Source organism: Phascolarctos cinereus, unplaced genomic scaffold (assembly GCF_003287225.1).
Source record: "Phascolarctos cinereus isolate Bilbo 61053 unplaced genomic scaffold, phaCin_HiC Scaffold_726;HRSCAF=1367, whole genome shotgun sequence".
Classification (NCBI taxonomy): domain Eukaryota; kingdom Metazoa; phylum Chordata; class Mammalia; order Diprotodontia; family Phascolarctidae; genus Phascolarctos; species Phascolarctos cinereus.
In genome coordinates this window covers 170,997,205-171,023,798 of record NW_027556098.1, presented here as the reverse complement: position 1 = coordinate 171,023,798, position 26,594 = coordinate 170,997,205, and the positions used below count along the sequence as shown (strand labels likewise).

The window sequence follows — 26,594 nt, the reverse complement described above, 5'->3', positions numbered from 1 at the left end:
AGTATGTTACCTTGCAAACAGGAATATCTAGAAGACCTCACAAGCTATAGGGAATCCCCATTAGAATTGGTGTTAAATCTGTGATAGCGGCAAACACCTTTGGCAAGTATGTGCACTCCCATTTTATGCCTCATTTGATATTAATGATTAGAGAGAGTCACTGAACAAACTGACCTGAAATTGGTATAATTAATTTTGACAGGGAAAACAGAGGGATTTTAATAAGGCAGTATTTTGATCTACCACTCCAAAAGGTTTGGTTTTGTTTTTAAATAGTAAACAAACACAGTTTTTAGGTGGTGTTAAAAGTACTCAAAGGAGAGGAAATTAGGAAAAGTATGGGACAAAAACCTCAAGCCTTAACATTCTAAAAAGGTGAACAAGAGAACATCAATAGCTTCTGACCCGTTGTCTTCTTTCCCATCTACATTAAAATTGTATGAGAATAATGTAAACATGGACTGAGTGTCTTCGATGGAGGGTACCGATAACTGATGTTCCAAAGCAGACCACATCTTTTTTATCGCCACACAATTGTTATGTAGAGAACACAAGATCTCACTGTGCTTATTGTTTATACAGTAAAATTAAGCAAGCAAGTCAACAGAGAAGGGCCAAAATAAAAGTTAATATATTATCCTTTATGCTCCATCTTATTTTTTCTCTGTCTTTAAAGTTTGGCCGTGGCTGATTTTAGAAGACAAGCATAGAATCCTAGTGGTTGGTAGTAATGAGTGAAAAAAGCCACATACTAATCAGCAGACCTGCATTGTGGTCAGGAATCTCACTAGCTATGTGTGTGACCCTAGAAAAATCTCGGGCTTATTTGTGAAATGAGTGAATCCCTTTCAAGTTCTAACATCCTGTAACTTACTCATTTCACTTAATGTTGAGGAGTTTCAGAGAGCAAGGAAAGGCATCAATAAGCAGATGCTAAGCATCCAGCATCCTCTGTGTTAAATGAGGGGAAGTGAATGTAATGCTAAGGTCCTGCCCAGTTCTAAATCTGTGATCCTGTGAACAACTAAAACCATAGAGTAGTGTCCTGTATTAAATATGGACAAAAACATCTTCCATCTTAGCCTCACTGCACTACAGTTTAAAAAGTAAACCAGCTTAGTAGGTATGATGCCTCCACACAAATAATCATGCTTCAGTCTTTGTGAATTTCTACTGAGCAGTGTGTTTGCATTACAAAATTGTGATAGCCATAATCCTTAAGCAACATTTCTACATCTGAAATTACAAGGGCTACTTGACCTGTGCCAGACTATAATGGCTTCCACCTACGGAGAAAAAAACCATGATGCCAACTGAGCTAAAAATAGTACTTGTTGGGGGAACAGGGAAGAGCAGATAGGGAAGACATGAAGAAAAGGGTAATAAATGCTATCTCTCTCCACTTAAATCTCCCCCCACCTGCCTTTATAAAATCTGAATGTCCAAACATCTCTATGAAATACAGTGCCAAGAGCTTATCAGTAGGTCTACGCTGCTTCTGAGAAGCACAGTACAACTAAAGGGGAAAAAAAAACTGCATATGCAAATCATACAGTAGTCACTTATTTTTTATTTAACTTTGGGGGAAGTGGAGCAGGGATAGCATACATTTTATTTTTACAATATTTAACAATCACTTTTATCCAGGGTGGGGTTTTGTGGGGCTTTTTTTTTTTTGTATTTTTTGTTATATACTTGCAGAAAAATAGCAAGTATGGTTTGACAGTAGTACAGCAACCTGTGCCCAAAACACTGACAAGAAATACAGAGAGTAAAGCTCCAATAATTGCTTACCAATATTTTGAGAGGTAACAAATAGTGTATGGATTGAGACTGCATAAAAAACGTACTGCTGGTTGGATATCTGAGGTAAATGATGTTCAATCAAGGATGCTACTTGTCTCATTTTGCCCGTAAATCAGTAAATGATTTTATGCATATTATACCAAATATTCCTAAAAAGTAATTTACTAGAAAGGTTTTTAAAAAAAGAGGAAGTGGAAAAATCAGTGGTGAAACATTTTACTTAAACAGTAATCAATTTATTCTAATGAACATGGTCAGGGTATATTTCCCCACCAATATTTTGGGATAAATTTAGAAGTTATTTTTTGTTGAGGTGGTGGGGGTAAGGAAAGGAGTGACTTTTTAAAAATTCCATGCACAATGAATTTTGTTTCTGATTCCCAAAAAGTAAGATAGTCCATTTCTTTCCTGATTGTTTTTTTTTTAAATGTCACCATAAAGGATAGTGCAAATTTAAGGGATCAACAATTATGAGGCACAGTCTCTGTTCTGGAATTCATAAGGTACTTGTAATAAACGTTCAAATAGTAATCACACTTCACATGCTAAAAACTTCCTAGCATCTAAATACATACAAGAGCTGTGCAGGGCATAGACTTCCAGTAAAGCCAAACACTGGTTAATCCATCAGTCCTATGGCAGTTGGTCATACAGCAATCCTCTTTCGTAGATCTGGGCAAGGTAAAGAGTATAAGTTAGAGCAGCGAGTCTGACTTGGTATCAGAAAGGCAAAATACAAGATGAGCCATGAGGAGCACCATATACATGAGGAAAAAAGTTATCAGGGTCACAAAAAAACCCCACAACAAAGGTCATGATTTTCATTCTCTTCATCTTCAATCTTGCTTTTTTCTCCCCCCCCCCAGAATTCCTAGGCCAAGCTCAGACTTTCTTTCTGTTAGCTTGCCCACTTCTGCACTGACTGTAAACCAAACACAAAATGCCCTGCAAAACAAAGTCTTAACATGACTAGGAATCAGGACAGGTCACTGAAGCATTCTTACTTCACTAGTTTATAAAAGTATTTTACTACCAACATAGTTTTCAAAAGGATACAAGTCATAAAATTGGCTAACTACAGTTAAGTACAATATCCAGGAGTTCTAAAAACAGGGTTTGTTTCTTTTCTACCATGAAGAGAAAAACATCATATATTTTTGCTAATGAGTTTTATAAAATTTACCTCTAGTGCTCACATAAGCCAAACATTCATAATACCCCTTGGTTTGTTTTTTTTTTAGTTGTGTGTGGTTTTTTGTTTGTTTTTTAAAAAGAGGGCTAAACAGTGAAAACAAGTAGAAATAAATCTTTAAAAGGTGGAAAAAGTTCCATCATGTATTCAAATTTCCTCAACGGGTTCCCTTCTTGATTTGTGTCAGAACATGGAAGCAAAACAAAATTCAAATCAAGAAACCAGGAGGGAGCCCAAGCAGTTTGCTTTGCGAAAGCACATAAAGCAGATGCATTCAACATTGAAATGGGCATTTTATGGTTACAATGAAATCCAAGTGATGAGAGGGACAAAGAGCAAACAGAATGGTTCTGGATGGGATGTTAAATACAAACAACATTGCTATTACCCTTCTTCCCCTCCCTGCTTAGAGTATGTTGACCTAAGTCTCATAAATAATTAATTTGTTATTGTTCCCAGAGATTAAGTGCATATCATATGTAAAATGAACTGTACTGTGTGGTCTTAAATAACCATCTGAATATAACACATTCACAGTGAGCTCCTGATAGTGACATTAAAAAAAACTCCTTTATAAAATTAATGCATGATTTTAAAAAGGTCTGACAGAATTATATCGCATAATACTGGCTAGCACTGGTCAGTAATCTAGAGATTTTAGAAACCATTACATTTTAATTTGGCCTATGCATGCTGAAGGAGGACCCAATCATTTTCCTATGAAAAGCACTTTGGCACCTACTTACTATCAATCCTGGTGTGTTTGTTTGTTTTAGCAAGAATAAGCCATCGATTATCTTAAATTAATCTTGGAATTTTTTTTGAAAATAATTTGAATAGTGTCATATTTGTTTTGCTAGGCCGTGCTACCTACATCAACATTGGTTACCTCTAAATTCATTGCATATTTGAAATTATAAGCTTAACTTGTTATCCCTGATTTTTTTAGTAGTAATATCTGAAATCTGTGTCTAAAATGTATAACTTATTCTAGGATAATCTTACACATCACAGACATCAAATATTACTCTGACAAGATGGCACCAAGCAAACGTGTACCTAGTTATAAGTCTCAAAGCAGAGAGTGAGGAATTCTGGGTAATGAAGCTTCCTGAGGTGATCCTTGAAACAGTGATACAGAATGCACTGCATACTGTTGGATGAAAGAAAATACACTAAGACTGTACATACATAAATAGGAAAAAGTCTATTTAAAAAAATTAAGAAAACTAAGAGCTTTCCAGTGTCACAGCTCACTTAAAAAACACTTTTTTAAAAAAAATCATGCTTTACATTTTCAAATATTCCTCAGACACAGCAAACCTAAATAGTATTGAAGTAAAATAAGTATATGTATTATTTTGGGAACTGGAGGTAAGATGAAGCTTTAAACTAAAAACAAGAAGGGGATGGGAGGCGGGGAAATGATGTTAAGGTTTTCATTTCAAAAAACAGCACTTTTTTTTTAAAACATGAGCTAGCACAAGAAAAGGCTTACAACACTGCTTTAGGAATGGCCACTTCCTGTTGGCACAAAGCATAGCTTACCCTTTTTTTTTTTAATAACACAGTGAATTTGTAATACATCTTTACAAAACATGGACTGATTTATTATTCAAATTTTGTTAGTGTTTTCAATCATAATTTAGCAACCGTGGAACTGAGGTATACCTTGTTGAGGGAGGTTAAAGTAATGCTTGGAAGCCTCTTTACTGTATCCCACTTTGATGACTGTTTATGTACACAGAACAGCAGCACACTAAACATTCACAAGCTGTGTCATATTGGCATTACAATAGTCATTGATATAAACACAACAGCAAATGCAATAAAAACAAGTTACCCTTTTTAAAATCTGAAATGAAAAGTTTTTGATTTAAAAAAAATAGCAGTAGTTCATTTAAGGAATTAGTGTCTTCTGACAGACATTAAGAAATCTGATGTCAGTTTTTAAATGCTTGATTAGACAGGTCCATATGATCCATAGAGGGCCACATTCTTCATTTACATCTGAAAAGTTTCTTGATTGAGTTTGCCTCTTCCCTTGGTCATATGTCCTTCAAGTCTATGTAGGGAATGCAGTCGGTCTTCTGGATCCACATTTTTAAAAGAGGGACTCCTTACCACCATTCCCAAAAGACTCACCACTCTGTTTCACACAGAAAACATTTTAAACTGTAAGCAGTCTCATTAGCTTAGCAGCTCCAGTTCTGAGTCCTGTTTCTCAGTGTGAACAACCAATGTAATTATCATAGACTGGATTCTTTGGGAGGAAAGTCAACATTTGTCACCATGGTGACCACAGTCACAATGTCCTCTGTTGTGATAATATTTGTTAGTCTTTGCATTTGAATAATCCTTTCCCCTACACAGCCGGCTGATAACCTGGCTTCTGCATCGTGATCCCAACATTCTTCTATTGTTTCACAAAGCATTGCCATTCCCTTAAAAAAAAATAGAAAGAAAAAAGTTTCAATGTCATTTTTCTCATCTCAATCTAGGATTTGACTTGTCAGGCAGTGCACTTTACTGAGTCTATACCACAGAAGTGCCACTAAATATGTACTCCTTCTACTGAACCAAATGATCAGGAGCAGTTTATTTAACTGCCAAAGCTGCCCTTTGGGAGGGAAACGTCAAGAGCAAAGAAACCCCTCTCACTCATCCAGATCCAGAGCTTGGGAAGGAGGCTCTCATGATGCTGTTCCTCAGCTAGACACAAAACAGAAACCAGAGATGGCTGACCATTTAACCCTATACATCCCAGGGTCAAAACTCATTTAAGTCTCCTTGCAAGGGAACTTTAAGGGCTACTTGTGTGGTCCCTATCTCCCAAGCACAATACTGCCTAAAAATCACTCAAGAAAGAAACTCATAAGACCACAGTATCATAGTATTAAGCGACCATTCCAACTACTTGGTTGCCAGTACTCCATGTTACAAAATAGCCTTTTCTCAGAAGTGTTCACAAATAAAAGACTTGAGAATAAGGATTTTATTGAAATTTCAAGTCAATTTCACTTCAGAAACTTACAGCATGTTTCTGCCAACACTCCCTTAAAATAGGTCTCTTTTTTTTATGCACGACAACTTCCTGCATATCTTCAAGGGATGGATGCTGGCCAATTTCCTCTTCAAATGGCAACATGTACTCATCCACGGGACCTGCAATTTTTAAAATAAGGTTATTTTAAGTCATGCTGACTTCCATAAAAAATGGTACAAACTTTTAACACATTCTGTATCATCCTTTTAACTGTTACAAGGAACTCCTTCAGTGACAAGAGATAATTACATGAGAAGTGGGCAAACAACTAGGTCTCTTTCACTAGGATAGTAAGATGAGTTAAACAGAATGAAACGTCCGTTATATACATTAGGCATCTATTATGTATATTATGTGCTGGGAGAGACAGAAAGTTTAGGTTAAGACACTATCCCTGAACAGAGTCCAGCATCCAGTAGGAGATACAACATAGTTAACTTATACTTCAAAGATCTGTAACTACCCATCATCAGGCTCCTACTTGAAACACATCTAGTTTGTTAGAAAGACCAGTGTTTTTGTTTTGTTTGTTTGTTTTTTCAAGACAATTTGAGTTAAGTGACTTGCCCAGGGTCTCACAGCTAGCGAGTATCATGTGCCTAAGGCCACATCTGAACTCAGGTCCTCCTGCCTCCAAGGCCTGGGCTCTATCCACTGCACCACCTGGCTGCTCAGGACGACCAGTGTTTTTGCCCCACAAAGGCATGGTCTTTGTAGAATCCATGGTCACCTCAACATTATGATGAGGCATCAGGCTAAGATTTTAATAGAAGACATAGATAACTAAATTACAAGGTGTATTATGTAATTAAATGCATCTGAGCACTGTAAGTAAAATGCAATGTAAAGTAGAGGAGGAGACAAAAAAAATCCAAGAAGGCTTCATAAAGGGAGTAGTAGCAAGGGGTCTTAACCATAGGTCCATGAATTTGCCTTTTTTTCCTAATACTTTGATAAGTACATTTCAGTATAACTGGTTTCTTTTGTAATCCTATGTGCTTTATTTTAAGCATTTAAAAATATTTTAAAATATTCTTTCAAGAGGGTCCAGAGACTTCAACAGACGGCCAAAGAAGTTCATGACCAAAAAAGGTGTCAGAATCCCTTTTTAAAATGATAAGCAGGAATAAATCACATGAAAGAGAATACAAGAAGAGAAGGAAATTCAAGGCATAGGGAGCAGCAATATATTGCAAAAGCACAGAGACCAAGGGAAATTCAGGGTATGTATAAGTGACTATGAAGTAAAGGAAAAATTATGAGGGAAGGCTAGAAGTTGTAAGGTGATTGTGATGGGCCTTGAAAGCTAGGTAAAGAATACAAACCTAATTCAAAACATATGAAGTACTCACAGAAGTTTTTTGAGTAGAGGGGTGACATTATCAGATTTTTGCATAATGAAGACTGGTGTCATACTGAATTGTTTGAAGTAGGAAAAGAGTGGAGATGAAAATACCTCTTAGGAGGATATTGTAGTGGTCCAGATAGATGACATGTACTAGGGTTGTAGCAGTGTGAATAGAGGGAAGAAGTCGAGTCATCAGGTTTTGGTAAAAAAAAAAATCTAAACATGAGAAATAAAAGAAAATCAAAGAAATCAAAGAAATAAGAGAATCAAAGAAATAAAAGAAAATCAAGCCCGAGGTTTCAAATATGAGAGACTGAGTAAATAGTAGTATCACTGACAGAAATAATTAATCAGAAGGGCAAATTTATTTAGAAAGATAACAAACTTAGTTTTCAGACATGCCAGTGATACCTCTAGGTGGAGATGTCCTTTAGGTAGTTAGCATGTTGGCCTGGAATTCAGAACAAAAGTCAGGACTACATATACAGATTTGGGAGTCATTCTAGTTATAATTTTCATGGCATAAATTTTGCCATCTCTACATTCAGGATTCTCTTAAAACTTGCTCTCATGTCCTCTTGACTTTAATTTATCAGCAATTACTTTCCTTCTACATGCACTCAAAACAAAAACAATCTAATCAGTTAACAAAATAAAGGGAATAATATGTCAACTGGACCCCATCTATGCAACTTACCCCAAGATATCAACAGGCATGTTTCTGCCACGAAAGTATTTGGACTAAAATTAGCTCTGCCTTCGCCAACATTAGTCGGGCTTCACACCTCTACTTCTTAGCTCTTACACAAAACCTTACAAGAGTCTGTATTAAAACACACACACACACACACACACACACACACACACACACACACACACACACACACACACATACACCCCATTCAAAAATCACCTCAATTACATCTTTCAGGTGCTTGTTTAAAAACAAAAAAATACATATTTTTGGCTACTGTTTTTAACCAATACAAAATATTCGATAACAAGCCTACAAGTACTCTGATACAAACAGCATCATTCAATTCTGGATTACAGTTTGTTAGGATCTTGCAATTTCATGACAATAAGTGATCTTCATAACCAACAACATGTACACCTATTTGGACATGTATCTCATTGAGAAGTTTAAACAAATTATGTGCAAAGCTGATATAATTACAGAATCTCATGTGGTAAAAAGGATCTAAAAGGTCATCTAGTTCTGACTGATTCTTAATAGTACCAGTATAACCTGTCTGGGCCTCAGTTTCTTTATCTGTAAGGTTGCTTGCAGCTCTAAAGCCCATGAAATCACTTCACTGCTCAGTCTCAGTTTCCTAATCTATAAATGGGGATAATATTTGCCCTACCTTACAGCACATAGCAGTATAAGTTATTATTATTAGTCCAACCTCGTTATACCAGTATCACTGGTCCAGCTTCTACTTCAACTTGACCATGTCCAGTCACAGGCAGCTCAGTACCTGACAACACAGTCTACTCTGTTCAATGACATTTCTATTACAGAGTTTTTTCCTTATAATTACCTGAAATTTGCTTCCCCATATTTTCCACCAATTAGTCCTATTTCTGTTCTCTGGAACTATACAGAGTAAGTTTACTGCTTCACAATAGATCTTTAAATGTGTAAAAACTAATGATGTATCTCCTCTCATAAAATCATCCCTTTTCCAGGATAACTTCCCCAGTTCCTTCAACTCTTCCTCAAAGGACATGTCCTCTTCACTGTTTCTAGTCTTTGCTATCTTGGTCACTCCTCTCAGAATGCTCTCTAGTTTGTCAATGCCCCTTATAAAAAAGTGGCATCTAGAACTGACTATAACACCTCAAACATCTACAGAATTAATTTAAAAAGCTTATATTAAGTGCTTATTCATGTGCAAATGTGCAATTATGTGCATAGCACTGGGCTATGCTCTGAGGATATAAGCAGAAAACAGTTCTCATTCTAACAGGGTAGACAACAAGGTAGATAGAAAGGCTCTATGATCTGGATAGAGCAGCAAAATAAATAGTAATGCATTTTATCAAATGTCATTTCTACAAATAATCATACTTATTTCTTATGTGAAAAATTTGGCACTGCCAAAGACTTTGCTAATGAAAACTTTCTTTTCTGGGTCTTCAGTTCTTGTGGCTTCTGTGTAGGCACAGGATAGTACCCACAGAAGCAGGACCAGATCAAATCTTAAGGGCTGGCTGGCATCAGGACCAGTGGAACTACTGAGGTTCTTGGGCTGCTCCTCCAGACCGTGTGGCATTTGGACACCTGTTGGCTTAAAGCAGGGCCAATTATCTAGGGTACTATTATTCCCAAGGCTCTCTGGTTTAGGGTACTGAGCTATTTTCATCTGGGTTTGAGGGGAGGTGGTAGCTAAAATGGTAGCAGTGGTTTCACTTGCCCAGCATATGCCTCCTTGTGTCTCAGAGTACCTTGGTGCTGCAACAACTTGGGCTTGCCTGATAAATGTTGGGGATGGCTGGCTCCTGGTCCATAGTTGTCACTTCCTGAATTATGGCTGTGGGGTCTGGCTGCAGGACCAGTGGACTAAAGGTGTTCCTGCCACTCCCAAGGTTCTGGCGCTTCTCTGTTCAATCCCAGCAGGTGGTTAGTCACCAGCTGGTACTGGAGGTGGTAAGGTAAGCGAGCCCTTTCTCCACAATAACTGCTCGCCTCAATGATGGCTATGGAATCTAAGCTAGAAATGCAATGGGTCATTACCTTCCTTAATCTGGGTGCTGTATTTTTATTACTGTTACTTAGAAGTGCGTTTTTCAAAAATATATCAATGAACTTCTTATAGGAGCTTTAAAAATCAGGCAAATTTGGGGAATTCTGTTAGCTGACACATCAGGCTAAATTTACATCTAGCCGGGCAATGAAGCCTCTATTTGTTTGCACAGCTGTTTTCCCATGCTAAAAGATTTCATGTGGAGAGTATTATCATATCTATTAAAATATATTAATAATGGTTGAGAAAAAGCAGATATTCTGAGAAAGCAATGGAGGTAACTCTATCTAGCATTCTCAAATGGATCTTTGAACTCAACATTTCACAAGTTTCTGATCTACAACAATGCAGACGGCAATCCATCTTGGCCTGTCCAACCTATGGACTCTTAAATGTCTTCCTAAAAGTCTTCACAGGGTCTACTCCATGGTGTTCCTCACTCCCTCTTCACACTGGATCAGGCCCATCTTTCAATCTCACCATGTGAGCAGCCTACTTCCTATGTCATATGATTCCATAATAACATCCTTTACACCTGTTCTTTGCAGTTCCTTATGGGTTATATGTTATAGCCTGCCCACCTACATCATGTACTTTTCCATTTCCCCTCTACATGATATTCCATGTTAGCTCTTTGAAGGCAGTGATGTTGCAGGGCTCACTTCCATATAATAAAGGTAGAATGTTTTTTATTTTTTAAAATGGGCCTTTGCAATTATGAGAAGCATGGGGTCAAGTAACAGGGTTTTACAGTTTCCCAAAATAAATAAATTAGTGAATGACTAGACAGATGAAGTATTTATTAAGTGTTTACTAAGCACTCACTCTGCTGTGCTAAGTCTGGGGATATAAAAGTAAAAGTAAAGTTAAAAAGTCCCTGCTCTCAAGGAGCTCACATTTAAACAGGGCAGACAAGCCATACAAAAGATTCAGCTGCAAATCAGATGGAAAATCCCATGGTCCTTAGGGTACAGCAGCAAAGCAGATGGTAATGTTTCTTCTTTAATGTCATTTCCACTGATAAAATCAAATCAATTTCTGATGCCAAACAACTTAACAGTGCCAAAGACTTGGATGACAAAAACCATTAGTATGCATCTTCAATAGATGTGGCTGTGGCACCAGCAGGAGCAGCTGCCAGGCTGAAATCTCCACCAGGGTTGCTTCCCAAGCTGATGGTTAAGGGCACCTTCCTGGAAGCAATGTCATTCCCAAGGCTCCTACATTCAGAGTCCTGAGCTGTCTCTTCCCCCTATTCAATTCTGGACCCACTTCACTGTCCATTTGGATTACTTATCACAGATTTACACACTACTGGACAAACCTTTTAGCGACATCCATTCAGACACATGTTGACATCTGGGCGACAGACTTTCTTCAACTACTTGGCCTTTCCCATGGGCATAGATCCACCAAACATCTTTGAATGACTGCAGATCTCTTCCACCAGGTTCTGAATTGTCTTTGAGTTTAATGCAACCAACATAATGTCATCTGCCTTCCCCTCAGAAAAAAAAAAGGCATCTGGAGGATCTCATTCTTCATAGGAAATTCCTTCTCTACCTAGACTCTGAGCTGGATTTTCTCCAACACAGTGGCAAATATGTTCGGCGAGCATGCATTCATCTTGTTTTATGCCTCACCTGATATTTATTCTTAGAAAGTCACTGAACAAGGTTATTTCTGTTGTTACATCTTCCAAGGGATTCTGAATGAAATCTTGTTGTAAAACAACCATGAAGGGAAATGCTTCTTCACAATCAACAAATATAATAAGCACAATGGAATCTCATATCCTTTTAGTCAATTGTGACATGGTAAAGAATCGGTCATCATTGAAGATAATTTGGACAGATGTTCACAATACTGTACAGGAGGCAGCAACAAAAAATATGCCAAGGAAAAAGTTCAAGAAAGCAAAATGGCTGTGTGATGAGGCTTTATAAGTAGCTGAGGAAAGAAGGAAAGGGAAAGGAGAAAGAGAAAAATATATCCAATTGAATGAAGGATTCCAGAGAATAGCAAGAAGAGATAAATAGGTTTTCTTAAATGAGCAATGTAAAGAAATAGAAGAAAACAAGAGAATGGGAAAGACATAAGATATCTTCAAGAAAATCAGAGATATCAAAGTAACATTTCACTCAAAAAATGGGTATGACAAAAGACAAAAATGGTAGAGACTTAACAGACGTTGAAGAGATTAAGAAGAGGTAACAAGAATATACAGAAGAACTATAGAATTAAGATCATAACATCATTCATAACAGGATTGTGTGGTTACTGATCTACAGGCAGACATCCTGGACAATGAATTCAAGTGAACCTAAGGAAGCATTGCTAACAATATAAGGGCTAGTGGAGGTGATGGAATTCCACTTGAGCTATTTTAAATGCTAAAAGGTGATGTTGTTAAAGTGTTGCACTCAATATGCCAGCAAGTTTGGAAAATTCATCAGTAGCCACTGGACTGGAAGAGATAAGAAAGATAATGCCAAGGGATGTTCAAATTACCAAACTGTACTCATCAAACACACCAGCAAGGTTATGCTTAAGATTCCACACACTAGGCTTCAGCACACATGAACTGAGAATTATCAGAAGTGCAGGCTGGTTTTCAGAGAAGCAGAGGAACTAGAGACCAAATTGCCAACATTTGCTGGATTTGGAGAAAGCAAGGGAGTTCCAGAAAAATATCTACTTCTGCTTCACTGACTACAGTAAAGCCTTGGTGTGGATCACAACAAAATATGGCAAGTCCTCAAAGAGATGGGAGTACCAGATCATCTTACCAGTCTCCTGAGGAACCTGTATGCAGGTCAAGAAACAAGAGTTAGAACTGAAAATGGGATAACTGATTGGTTTAAGATAATGAAAGCAGTATGACAAGGCTGAATACTGTCACCTTAATATTTAACTTATATGCAGCAGGATGGAAAAATCAAAAGCCAAAATTAAGATTGCCTAGAGAAATTATCAACAATCTCAGATATGCAGACAATACCACTCTGATAGCAAAAAAGAGAAGAAGAATTAAGAAGCCTCTTGATGAGAGAGTGTAGAAGCTGGCTTGAAGCTTAACATTTAAAAAAAAAAAACTAAGGTCATGGCAACTGGTCCCATCACTTCCTAGCAAATACGAGGCAGAAGACAGGGAAGCAGTGGCAAACTTTATATTTTGGGGTTCAAAGATCAATGGTGACTGAAATTAAGATGCTCCTCGTAAGGAAAACTATGGCAAATCTGGATGGCATACTAAAAAGCAGAAACATCACCTTACCAACAAAGGTATATATAGTCAAAGCTATATTTTTCCAGTAGTAATTAATGGCTGTGAGAGTTGGACCCTAAGGAAAGCTGAGCACTGCAGAATTGAGGCTTTCAAATTGTGGTGCTGGAAAAGACTTTGGAGAGTCCCTTGGACAACAAGGAGATCAAATCAGTAAATACTTAAATTAATTCAGACTATTCATTGGAAGGACAAATACAGAAGATGAAGGTTAAATACTCTGGCCACAAAAAGAGGAGACAGGACTCCCTGGAAAAGACCCTTATGTTAGGAAAGACTGAAGGCAAAAGAAGGGGACAGCAGAGGATGAGATGCATAGATAGTGTCATGAAAGTAACAAACATGAGCTTGGATAGACTTCAGGAAATATTGGAGGATAGATGGACCTGGTGTGTTATCGTCCATGGGGTCACAAAGAGTCAGACACAACTAAACAACTGAACAATAATTTGTTCCTTACTAATTCCTCATCAAGACAGCCCTTATTTAATCTTCAGATGACTCTCACAAAGACCTTACAGAGATGGCAGAGTAGGCACAAAGGTTAGGAACTATTCTCTCAGTTACCTTATAAATAAGGTTTGAGAATTTTTTTTAATGCTTTTGGTATTGTCCTGTCCTTTAAACAGCTTGTAAATTGGTCCCTCAATGCTCTCATACTTGTATCACCACTAGCACATGTCTCTTCTATACATACTTAATCCATTTTAGCTATTCCTCCTTACTGGTTCTCTTTAGTGTTATTTCTACTTCTTCTGTAATAACCAGAGACTGACATTAGGGTTCAAGTATGATGATTCCTTATCCATGATAGAGAAAAGAGTTTGTTATAATAGTATTTGCAAATCTTTTCATTTTTCTTCTATTTGCAATCCTCTTTCCATCCGTCAATTCTCTTGGGATTACTTTAATTAGTTGGATATTTTATCAAGTTTTTTTACATTGGTTTTATACTCAATTGCTTGTTCATAATCACCTTCTTCATGAGACTTTATAAGCAAATTTATATTCTCATCCAGTGTCACCTTTGGGAACCATCTCCTCTCTCTTTGGTAAGTCAAATGTTTACTAAAGCATTTTCTGGATCTCTTGATTTCCTTATTGTAGTAATTCATTTATAATGGTCTAACTTCTGGATACATTAATATAGTTGATGTCAATGTTAATTTCTGTTGTTTATTTCTTTTTTTTTACTTTCAATAGCTTGTTTAAATAATACAAAGTTAAATCTTCCTAACTGCGTGCCATCTTTTGGCTACTATTCTTTATTCTTGCTTACTTATAAATTCTCCTCTTATCTCTGACCAGTCAATTGTCTGACTGTGCACAGAGAGTTGATTTAGGGTTCCACATTATATCTTTTTTTTTGTATGTTCAAATGTAATCAATTCCATTATTTGTGGTACTATCTGGTACTTGCCATATCCAATGCTTACTGATTCTTTTTTTTTTCATTATTTACCATAAAGAAGCATGAGACTTCACTCTGATATACAAGTCTTCAGCCTTCTGTTTCTTTCCATCTGATCCATCATTTATTTCTCATCATCTTCACTTTTCCTGCCTTTGTACTGAAGTTACCAAGTGTCAATGGGTATATCAATTCGATTTAATGGGTCTTATAGAGTGTTATATAGAATTTCTCTATGACTTAGTACTCAGCAACCATATTAGTACTTAAGCTATAATTATTTTTATCAGCACTGTGACACATATTGACCAACTGTCTTGTAACTTTTAGGTCCATTATAAAATTTATTCAACCAACTCTTGTCTTTGTTTTCCAATGCGTACTTATGAGTTGTCATTCTTTTAAATGAAATCTTCTTCTGCTTTCAATTATAAAAAAAAATGTCAAGATTGATATGTTTCTGTTCCTCCAGCAAACTATCTACTTGTTGGTCAAGAGACAAGAATTTTGCATTTAGCATACTTAATTCAAGAGTACAAATTAAAGTTTGTTGATGATGCAAAAAACTAGTGATTTTCCGAACCCTCTGTCTCCTTTCTAATCATTCTGACATTGTCACTACAGAAGCAAAATGAGAGCCATTTCATTTTTCTTTGTTTCAGAGGCTGTCACATCCAAAAAGAAGTATAATCACCAGGTGGCTAACCTCCCAGTGATGTGCCTCTCCAATATTCTCTAAGCTGGTCTTCAGAAAACAGCCTCAGTCTGTTACCAAGGCCATGTCTGAAGTCTTTCCAGCATGGCACAATGTGCCAGTGTTTCTGCTCTGCTGGCATGACCTTCAAGAACATAGGTCACTTTCACTCCATGAGGAAACATCAGAGTAGCCCATTTAAGTTATATATTTACAATGCTGAAACACCAGGAAAATATTTAAAATGAGGGTGTATAAAAAATATTAAAATAGTTTTAGAAAGTGCTTCATAAGGCAGAAAGAGTAAAGTGAACAATATAACTTCTATTCTGGATCCTTTGACCAACACTAACATTTCTCTTACTGGTCAGGTTTGAAGAGGCTTTTGCTACAGACACTTCTTAAAGATAAGATTCACGTGACCTTTAAGATATCTGGATATGTGTAAAGATTTCAGCATAATAGAGATCTAATATATGTTCAATTTAACTAATTATGCTTAGAAAAAAGAGAGATGTCTAGTTTGGAGAAACAAATATGGATTTGCCCTGGAGACAGCTAGAGAAACTAGGCACCTTCAAGATATTGAAGGATTTCTAGTTCATATCCCATAGCTGCAATAAACAACGGGACCCCAAATGCAATCCAGCCAAATTTGCCTTCTTTCTGTTCCTCAATATTTATCTCTTGTCTCCCTACCTTTGCACTGATCATCTCCCATACCTGGAATGGCTACCTTCTAAACCTCTACTTCATAACCTTGCAAGATGTAGCTCAAGCCTGGATTCCTGATCTCCTAATTGCTAGGCTCCTCATTCCCAAACTACCACATATTTAATTTCTCCCTCCTTTAATATTTCTCACTCACACACACACAAGATGTGTGTGTGTGTATGTATCTATTTGTGTTTATGTTTATGTTTATGTTTATAATTCAGGCATGGTGATGCATTTCTTTAATCCCTGCTACTGAGGAAAGCTGAGGCTGATGTATTACTTGAGCTCTGAAGCTCTAAACAACAATGTGTTAAGTTGATCGGGTATCCACACCCTGTCCAGCATCTATATGGTGATTATGTCAAGTCCCTGGAAGCAGGGGGCCACCAGAATGCCTAAGGAAGTGTGAACCAACCCAGGTAGCAGATGGAACAGATCACAGTTTCTGTGGCAATCAAAAATAGGATCAAGGCCACTGAGTGGCCATTTCCAGCTTAGGCAAGATTGGGAGACCCAGGCTCCAAAAAGCAAAAAAAGAAAAAGAAAACCTTTTATATTTATGATACATACACACACATATACATGCATATAAAGCATGTGTACATATACTCACATCTATACACACACACATACACAAACATACATATATAGTATTGTGTGTGTGTGTGTGTATATACACACACACATACATGTATGTATTACATATATTGTCTCTCCTATTAGAATTTAAGCCCACTGAAAGAAGAGATCATTTCATTCTTTGGACTTGTATCCTCAGCTCCTAACACAGTGTCTCGCACAAACTGGGTGCTTAATAAATACTTGTTGACTGACTCCTCATAGGACTCAAAAGCAGCAGTTAACATACCCCTAGGACCCTGTATGTGACAAGAGGAAATGCAAAGGAAATGTCTTACAAACCAGTGCTTTCAGGTCACGGCTTCCTAGACCATGTATTAAGCAATGACTTTAAATTTTAAATACCCATATTATTGCTTCAAGTATAAGTTCGACAAGCATTCAAAAGCATTTATGAAGTACTGACTATGTGCCAGACACTGTGCTAGGCATTGAGGCAAAGACAGACATCAAACAGTCCTTGACCTCCGGAAGCTTAAATTCTGAGGGGAAACAATATTAAAACTGGTGAGCAGCAATAAGATGAATGGTATATTTCAGTTTAGTTAATTGGCCCACATACTTTCTACTACCTTCTTAAAGAAAGACAGACAAAACGTTAGCTTACCATCTGCAGCAGTGCAGCGGGAGGCGAGCTCCCACAGGACTAATCCCATGGCATACATATCTATTCTCAAAAATGCATCCCTCTGAAAGTTTATAGCACCCTCTAAAACTTCTGGAGCCATATACCTTCGGGTACCAACCTGGAAAAGATGTTGAGAACAAACAGCATTAGTTCATTAATGGTTTTGAACTGTAATAGGTAACACTTCATGATCGGTCAAGAATTCCTAAAACTATGTTAATTCCCTTTCATGAAATCCTGATCATCTCAAGGTGAAAGAATACTTTTTGAAGTCAGGAGGGCTTAGGTTTAAATCTCAGCACAAATACTTCATTTTCTATATAACTATGGGCCAGCATCTAACTTCTCTGCCTCAGTTTTCTCAACTTCAAAATGGTGATAACAAGAAGCACATAAAGTTCTACTGACAAAGTTTAACTCCTTCCCTTCACTGAAGAGTGATAAGGACCTATAGGAAAGGAATGCTGAGCATACTGTCAGAATAAGTTAACGAGTCAACAGGTTTTGATGAGCCATAGCAAGTTTTATGTTTTTAATTTTTTAAAATCTTTGTTACAAGAAAAAGCTCACTGGCAGGGAAATGAATGTGATATAAAAACAAAAGAGACTAATAAAAACAAAAGTAACATTAGTGTCTTTTATCTTTTTTAAAAGTAAAGTACTTTATAAGGCATAAAGTATTACACAAATGTAAAGTATTGGTGCTTTCCTTATCCTGACATTGGGTAGAGAAAGCCCTGCTACTCAATATAAAACTGAGAGAAATAGAATACCTTAACTTAAAAATTCCTGTAACAAGTTCTTCACTGGAAAATCTTTGGAAAAAATATGATTATTTTCCTAAGGCGTAAAAGCAGCTGTAATATACAAATAATACATTTAGCAGTATGAACAAGTTGAATAAAAGGAAATATTTTCAGATACCTAGTTCACCATCCAAAAGATCCATTACACCAAAGCCCAAATTATAAAGCATAGGGGAAGGGGGTAAAGGGGAGGAAGATCAACAATGGAGCTACTCTAATGACTTAAGTATCCCTAGTCATTCTTTCAAAAAAAAAGTATTTTAGATGTACATTTGCCTTAAGAAAGCAAGAAAAGCAAGACCCCTGTTGCAAAAACAAATTCCTGCTTTGGCCATGTCAAAAAAAAAGTCTTGATTTTACTCTGAATCCATCAACCTCTTTATCAGGTGATGGGTAGCCTGTTTCATTATAAGTCCTCTGGAATTCTGGTTGCCTATTGTGTTGAAGAGAGTTGTTAAGTCAAAGTTGTTTATCCTTACAATACTACAGTTGTATGTAAATTGTTCTCCTGATTCTACTCATTTCATTCTACATTACTTTATACTTTATATGTCTGAAACCATGCCCTTCATCACTTCTTACAGCACAATAGTATTTCATCACATTCATACTCTTCAGCCATTCTCCAAATGATGGGTACCTCTTCCACAACCAATTCTTTGCCACTGAATATGGTGCCTTTTCCTCTTTTTTTGATCTCTTTGGGGTAGAATGCAGAGCTTAATAGTTTTGGGGGCATAGTTCAAAATGGCTTTCCAAAATAGCTAAACCAATTCACAGCTCTACCAATAATGAATTAATATATCCGGTTTCCCACAGCCCCTCCAGCATGTCATTTTTTTCTCAATTTTGACAATCTGAGGAGTGTAAGATGGAATGTCAGAGATGTTGTAATTTGCATTTCTTTATTAGTGATTTAGAGCATTTTTTCGTAATCCTATTGAGAGCTTAGATTCTCTGAAAACTGCTTGTTGATATCCTTTAATTGATCATTTATCAATTGGGAATGGTTTATTCTTACAAATTTGAATCAGTTCTCTCTGTCTTAGAAATGAAACTTTTATCAGAGAAACTTGCTGCAAAGTCTGTTTTTTTCCGCACTTACTGCTTCTCTTCCAATTTTATTTGCTTTAGTTTTGTTTGTGCAAAACCTTTTCTTATTTTATGTAATCAAAAGTATCCATTTTACCTTCTGTGACCTTCTCTATCTCTTGTTTGGTTATGAATTCTGTATCCATTGATTTGATAGGTTAATTTCCTGGCTCCTCTAAATTGTTTATGATGTCACTCAATGTCTAAGTAACATACCTATTTGCAGCTTATCTTGGGGTATGATACTGGTCTAGAATTAGTTACTGCTCAACTGCTTTCCAGTTTCCCCAGTGTTTGTCCAACAGTGGGTTCCTGCCCCAATAGCTAGGATGTTTGTGTTTATCAAATACTAGGCTATTATGTTTGCTTGCTTTTGTACATTGTATACATAATTTATTCTACTAATCAACCTCTCTGTGCTTAACTAGTGCTTAACACAGTGCCTGGCATATAGTCAGCACTTAATAAATGTTTATTGATTGATTGAATGATTAACCAGGACCAAATCTTTTCCATGATAACTGTTTCTTAGTGGTTTGAGATATCTCAGGAAAACTGCTGAAACAGCAAGGGAGGGTTTTTGTTTGTTTGTTTTTTGTTTTTTAAATGAAGATAAGTTGTAAAGTATCTTCTGTTGAGTTTTAAATACAGGATACGTTCTCTTCTATGAGCAGAGATGCTTAAAAGCATTCAAGAGCTGTGACAAGTCTATACACGTATTTAAAAAGGGCATGGCTTGAGAAGGCTCACTGCATGACCTTTTAAATAGATTCATATCATTCTAAAGATTAATAAAATAACAACTTTTAAAGGTCTCCAAGAAAAAATGATACATAGTTTCCAAGGTATCTTACATGACAAAAACAATGGACAGTCAATTTATGTAATTATTTTTTAAAATATTTTGTCATTCTTCTCACCTGTCCATGGGTGTCACCTGCAGACTTCCCTGCCTCAAATTTTAATGCCAAACCAAAGTCAGCAATACAAGCTGTAAGATTGTTTTTCAACAACACATTTTTGCTTTTGATGTCCCTTTAAAATAAAGATAGGCAAGTTACTTGAAATAAGTTAAAACAAGTTATCTGACCATAAGAGCATATACTAATAGGAGTACTAAATGTAAAATAAGAAAATTCAAAATTTACAGAAAGATGAAATAAAGTTTAACCTGAAAACAAGTAATAAGCTAATTTCTTAAACTGAAAAATTAAATGAAAGTATTCCTTAAAGCAGTTTTGCAATAAGAATCAAAGAGTCTAAGTTCAAAAACACTTGTACTGCCCTGAGTACATTTTATCTATGTCATTTTCCCTCTCCCTCTCCAAACTCTTGGGTTAAGATAAGTACATTCCTACAGTTACTATGTTCCAGATTCACATTCAAATAAACACCTGTGTAAAAAACCAAAAATCGCCACTGAGAGGGAGAACAGAAATAGTTACAGTAAGCTCATTTTGGATCTCTACAATCTTTCAAGAGACTCCCTACTATGGTTACTCTTGCCTTCTTTTTCCCCTAAGTGTTTAATTCCAAACTCCAGTTGCCTGTGAATTTTTTTTTTAATCTTATTAACAAACTAAGGTAAGCCCTTGCTGGCTTTATCAACTCAGGGATCCTGCAAAGATCTAGTAAATCCATCGACCATCAAATTCCCTTTGGGTTCCCCAATCTCAAATAGCTATTCTGAGTCTAAAAGAAAGGGGCTGAACTATATGACCTCTAAGGCCTCTTCTGTTTTCAACTCAATGTACCTATAGTCACATGCATCCATGTAAGTACACAAAGTAGGATGTGGAGAAAAGTCACATGTGAAAAAGACAGAAATACGTAGAGAGATGAGAGAAAAAAGAGACAGACACACAAACACACATGCTCTCAGGTGATGCCCCCCATACATTTATTCCTTGAATAGCTTAATGGAGCAAAGGAGGAGCTATGATGGAAGTATCAAGTGGGATAGTGGGACATTAAGAAGAAATGAAATGCTACAGAAGACAAGTCTATGGTAGCATATGATAGGATTAGACATATAAAATTGTAAGGCACCTCAGAGGTCACCCAGTTCAACTCCATCACTTTAAAGATGAACAAACTCAGGGGCAGTTAGGTGATGCAGTGGATAGAGCACAGGCCCTGGAGTCAGAAGGACCTGAGTTCAAGTCCAGCCTCAGACACACTTACTAGCTGTGTGATTCTGGCCAAGTGACTTAACCCCAATTGCCTCACCAAAAAAGAGAGAGAGAGAGAGAGAGAGAGAGAGAGAGAGAGAGAGAGAGAGAGAGAGAGAGAGAGAGAGAGAGAGAGAGAGAGAGAGAGAGAGAGAGAGAGAGAGGGGAGAGAGAGAGAGAGAGAGAGAGAGAGAGAGAGGAGAGAGAGAGAGAGAGAGAGAGAGAGAGAGAGAAAGAAACAAAGATGAACAAACTCAGGCCCAAAGAGGCTAAGTGACTCGCCCAAGATCACACAGGTTTTAAGCACCAAAGGCAGGATCTGAACACAATTATAAATAAGACAAGTGTCTGCCTCTAAAAGAAAAAAATTTATCCAAACTGAACATCTTATCTGAAGGCAAGTTAACTGTTTCACATGGAACAGAATATTTTTCAGGTCAAAGCGGTCTTTTCTGAAAAAGTATTTGCTATAAAGACATCATTAGTTCAATCTGTGTCTTTCTTGACATTTGGCTGGAGAAATGTTTACATGATTCAGATTATCAGGGAATTAACTGCAAGTATTACAGTCTCCTTTCTTAAATGCATCTCATTATTCCAAATTTATATTTTTTAAGCTAAAATGCCCATTTCTCCCTCTTTTTTTGACAAAGCAAATATATGTTAATTATCTAATTTCTGAAAGAAAGGTTAAGAATATGAAAGTGAAATTCATTAACAATGCTAATGTACAGCTTACTCAAGATACTTTTGAACAAAATGTAGAACCACCTTAAAAAGCAAATATAAATCAACTCTTTCCTATAATACCACTTGCAAAATCCGGAAAAAGTACATTTGATCTAAAGGTGAAATTTAAATACATTACAAGGCTCTAAACTACTTAAGAATTACATATAGATTTATCTACCTGTGTGATATGGCAGGTTTGTGACCATCTTTTAAACCAGGTATATCTTCATGTAAATATGCCAATCCTCTGGCCATAGTTTCAGCAATATGGCACAATTCATTCCAAGAGACCACATTAGCCTTTAGAAAGTCAGTTAATGAACCCTGAAAGGGGAAAAAATAAAAATATTTCATTTACTTTTTATAAGAGATACACCAATATGGAGATGAATTCGTGATTTCATCAGTGTGGATAATCCCACCATTTGTGCAAACCTCCCTCTACCCCCTAGTCTTCTCATTTTGCATAATTTTGTGATACTAGAATCCTCGGCCTATTCCCATCTGTTCTCTCTCATTCTTGTTTCTCTATGATGTAATGAAAACATTCTTCTTTTTTCCCTTGAGAAGTAGGAAAAGGAGAACACCTTGTAAATAATTTCAACAACCAACATCTAGAAAGTTATCCTTTTAGCATGGTTTGAATCCTCTCAAGTTTCCACTTACCTTCTTCCATCAGTGATGTAAGATACCAAGATCTGGCCTATATCTGGGGACACACCAATTTCTAAATGTTGCATACAAGCATATTCACTTCAGTTCTACTCTGAGGCCTCACTACTGTATGGAGGTATCACAGAACCTAGGCCAGCAGTGTGCCAAGTTAGGCATACTTTACCCAACTGGAAAGATTTGAAATACTGGCCTGGGAACCCCATATCTGTTATGTGAACACCAACCTAAATAAGTCTGGAAAAGGCTTGTTACCAGAAGAATAGTCACCAAGTGATTAATATTTTCAGTTACAACTCCAAAAGACTGTTTAATAAGACATCAAAGAGGTACAATCTGCCCTAGTGGAAGGACAACCTATACCTTTTGACATCTTATATAGCCACAAACCACCAATTTCTTTTAAGAGTGAGTATAAACAAAACAGTTATATGTGTCTTTTTAAGTGGAAGCTTACAGAAAAATAAAATTCTTAATGTTATTTGCAATGATAAGATAGACCTAAAATGTTAAGGCAAAGGACCTAAAAATATAAAATCAACAATGGCTTAATGGAAGGGATGTTGCACACACAGTAAAAGATCCAAGTTTATCGTCCCAGCTGTGCCATTACTTACTTTCATGATTACCTAGTTGACTTTTCTGGACCTCCGTTTCCTCTTTTCTAAAAGAAGGATCTGAGCTGGATAACCTTGAATGCCAATGCCCATGCTGGTTTTGAAATGTTATGATGTAATAATATTACATATTCAAGAACTTTTAAAAAATAGATATTTTCTACACAGAATTACATGATTACTGAATAAAGAGGGCAAACCCATTTATAGAGGAGGAAACGGTATCACAGAGTATAATAGAGCTCACAACTAGAGAGAGAGCAATTCTGCTAATCTAATTTTTTTAGTTGTCACAGCATCTTTATGAGTAGAACAGTGGATAATGTCTTCCCTATTGTATATGTGGTAAGGCTGAGAAAAAAACACCACAAAGTGTCTTTGTTATTATCTGCAAAAAGTTGTCTCCCCAACTCCCAACTAGACTGTGAGCTCCATGAAGGCAAGGATTGTTTTTGCCTTTCTTTGCATCCGCAGCACTTCGCACAGTGCCTGACACAGATAATGCTTGTTAACTGACTGACAGCAAGTCAGTGATGGAGATGAGAGCAAAAGGCTAATCTTCCTATGGTCTATGTTTTAGCCATCAGACCAGAACACGTAGCAAAGAGAAGTCATACTGAATAAAAGAATTCACTCAAAATGACTCACACATAATAAGATGAAAATTACTAAGCAAATGGTTGTATCAGAAGCAGTCACTTGTAAATGTTCTGAGAGAGAGGAGAATGGGAAAATATAAGAAAGAATAAAATTAGGTAAAAGGCTTCTTCTTCCTCTCCCTTATTCTCCTAACAACAAAATACATAAGCATTTTTAATTTTTGCTAATGATGCTATATTTTAATACCATCATCACTGTTTTATTAAAACATTATGGAAAATATTAGCTTTTTTCAAATGAATTTTAGGAAATCACCTGCTATATTTCCATTTTCAGAATGTCCACACATAAAGAACAGAACTAGTGGTCTTATGGCTTCTTAAAAGCTGTCTACTGCCTAAGCTCCAAAGAAATTTTTATAGTCTATTTCACAGAGGGAGTACAACCTAAAATATATTCATTGGAAAAGGGTAGCTGTTGAGACAAAGATATCTCTCCTTGTGGATATAAAAATGAATCACTGGAAATGTTTACCTTTTCATGAAATGCGGTGATTAGCCAAAGATCAACATCAACACTGGTGCCTCGTTTTTCTGCACCAATAAACTGCAATATATTCTCATGTTTCATTCCAGGAAGACTATATACTTCATATTCATTTTGCCATGACTGTTTGTCCTGAAAGAAAAAAAAATATTTAATGCAAAAGGTAAAAATGTGTATGTTTGCTAAGCTAAATAATTCTGGGACAAGTTCCAAAATAAATTGAGTTGCACTGAAAAAGTTTCTCTTTTAAAAAGATTACCAAAATCCTGACAAAGGTAGGATTACTGCACTCCAGATACCTGCAAAATAGGTAGCTCCAAATGATATAATTAATATGCACAGTTTATAAGTGATCAGAAATGCCTGAATGAGGCAATTATGCATTGGTAAAAAGCTTATGTTTGATACTCAAAGAGGAGGAAAGAGGAGTGTAGCACAGAATATAAGTTCCTTTAAGGCAGGGATATTTCATCTTTGTCTTTGTATTCCTGGTCTCTTACACAGTACCTGATGCCTAGTAAGTGTTTAATACGTGTTTTTTGATTTGAAGTTAAAGTGAGATATTACTAGCTAACTTCTAATGCAGATTAGTATGTATTAAGATACTCTGGAAATAAGCATTATGATATTACTAAATTCGTATCAATCCAAACCCAAAAAATACTATAGTTTGGGATTCTAGTACATATTTCTACATGGTATTAGAAGGTCTATCTGTCACCTACCAGCATGAAGGCTAGGACTTATCATTCCTAATTCTGAATAACCTTTCTTAAAGAACAATAACTCATATGGAGCTTTATGGTTTACAGAGCCTTAGATTCACAAAAACTCTGTGAAGCAGAAAAGATCCAATTGGAATGCAGTTTTACAGAAAATTATTTTTCTCTTCTTTCCAAAGACTTACAAACTATATTCCTTCCTAGTGATGTTTTGATAATTACCCGAACCATCAAAATTAAAACAGACAGGGGGCAGCATTTCAGTAAGCATCAAAAATAAGAGTACCTCCAGTTCATTATGAAAATAATCCCTAAGAAACGTTAGTTTGTATTATCTCTAAAAGGATAAAATTAGTAGCTATAGCATTTCTTAAGCTGGTCATTTAAGGGATCACTGTCATTGCTGAAACCTGTGGATTTAAGCAAATATTAATATTTCTCATGATCACACATATTTATGATGTGGTTGAGACAAGATCAGGTTTCAGCCTTCTTGGCCCAAACTGTGAGTACTATGACCTTTAATATCAGAAAAACATGATATGTTTCCTCATATATTACTAATCACAGAATTTGAGATGAGGTGGATAAATAAGACCAAAGAAGAGAAATCCAAAGTTTCCCAAAGGTCTTAAGTGCAGTTTTTAAGTTTTAACAACTTAGTAAGCTTTAAAATGTTAAATACTAAGACCGTTGGGACACTCTGTATTAAAACAAAGATACCGAACAAAAAATATATCCCATCCCAAATTATGGCTCTCACCCTAAGTGACAAACTTGATGTCTGCTATTTCAGCTAGACCAGAAAGAGTGATAGATGATGCAGTCCCAGGCTTCTTCCCTGTACTTGGGAATTAGCGTTCATTCTCTCCTATGTCCAAGACAGCATCACTAAGCTCAGTGAACTATCACAGTATGCCCTCAGTTACTGATGAAACTGAGCAAATCACACTGAATCACACTCAACAAATTACTTCTGAATTGACTATCTGAGATCAATCACTGCTTGAAAGAGACTACAAAGGGAAGATTCCAGCAGTGATAAGTCATGAGTTTTACCATAATGCATAAAGTCCAGTAGTAATTTTTAGAGTGGAAAGCAAATTATTAGAGGTTGTG

General features: G+C 36.5%; 1 protein-coding gene across 2 annotated transcripts in view; it reads right to left on the bottom strand.

Annotated features, from left to right (window-relative positions):
• Positions 1 to 1,550: 1,550 nt before the first annotated feature.
• The window catches only part of ACVR2A (activin A receptor type 2A), a 138,758-nt gene continuing 113,714 nt past the window's right edge, over positions 1,551 to 26,594 (bottom strand). For both annotated transcript variants that reach the window (XM_020984739.2, XM_020984738.2), the window contains exons 6-11: positions 24,742 to 24,885; positions 22,497 to 22,642; positions 20,336 to 20,450; positions 17,497 to 17,635; positions 6,033 to 6,163; positions 1,551 to 5,442 (exon numbers count right to left, since the gene is read on the bottom strand). In XM_020984739.2, the coding sequence (XP_020840398.1) occupies positions 5,248 to 5,442; positions 6,033 to 6,163; positions 17,497 to 17,635; positions 20,336 to 20,450; positions 22,497 to 22,642; positions 24,742 to 24,885 (870 nt within the window). In that variant the 3' untranslated portion in view covers positions 1,551 to 5,247. The remainder of the gene's footprint in view (positions 5,443 to 6,032; positions 6,164 to 17,496; positions 17,636 to 20,335; positions 20,451 to 22,496; positions 22,643 to 24,741; positions 24,886 to 26,594) is intronic.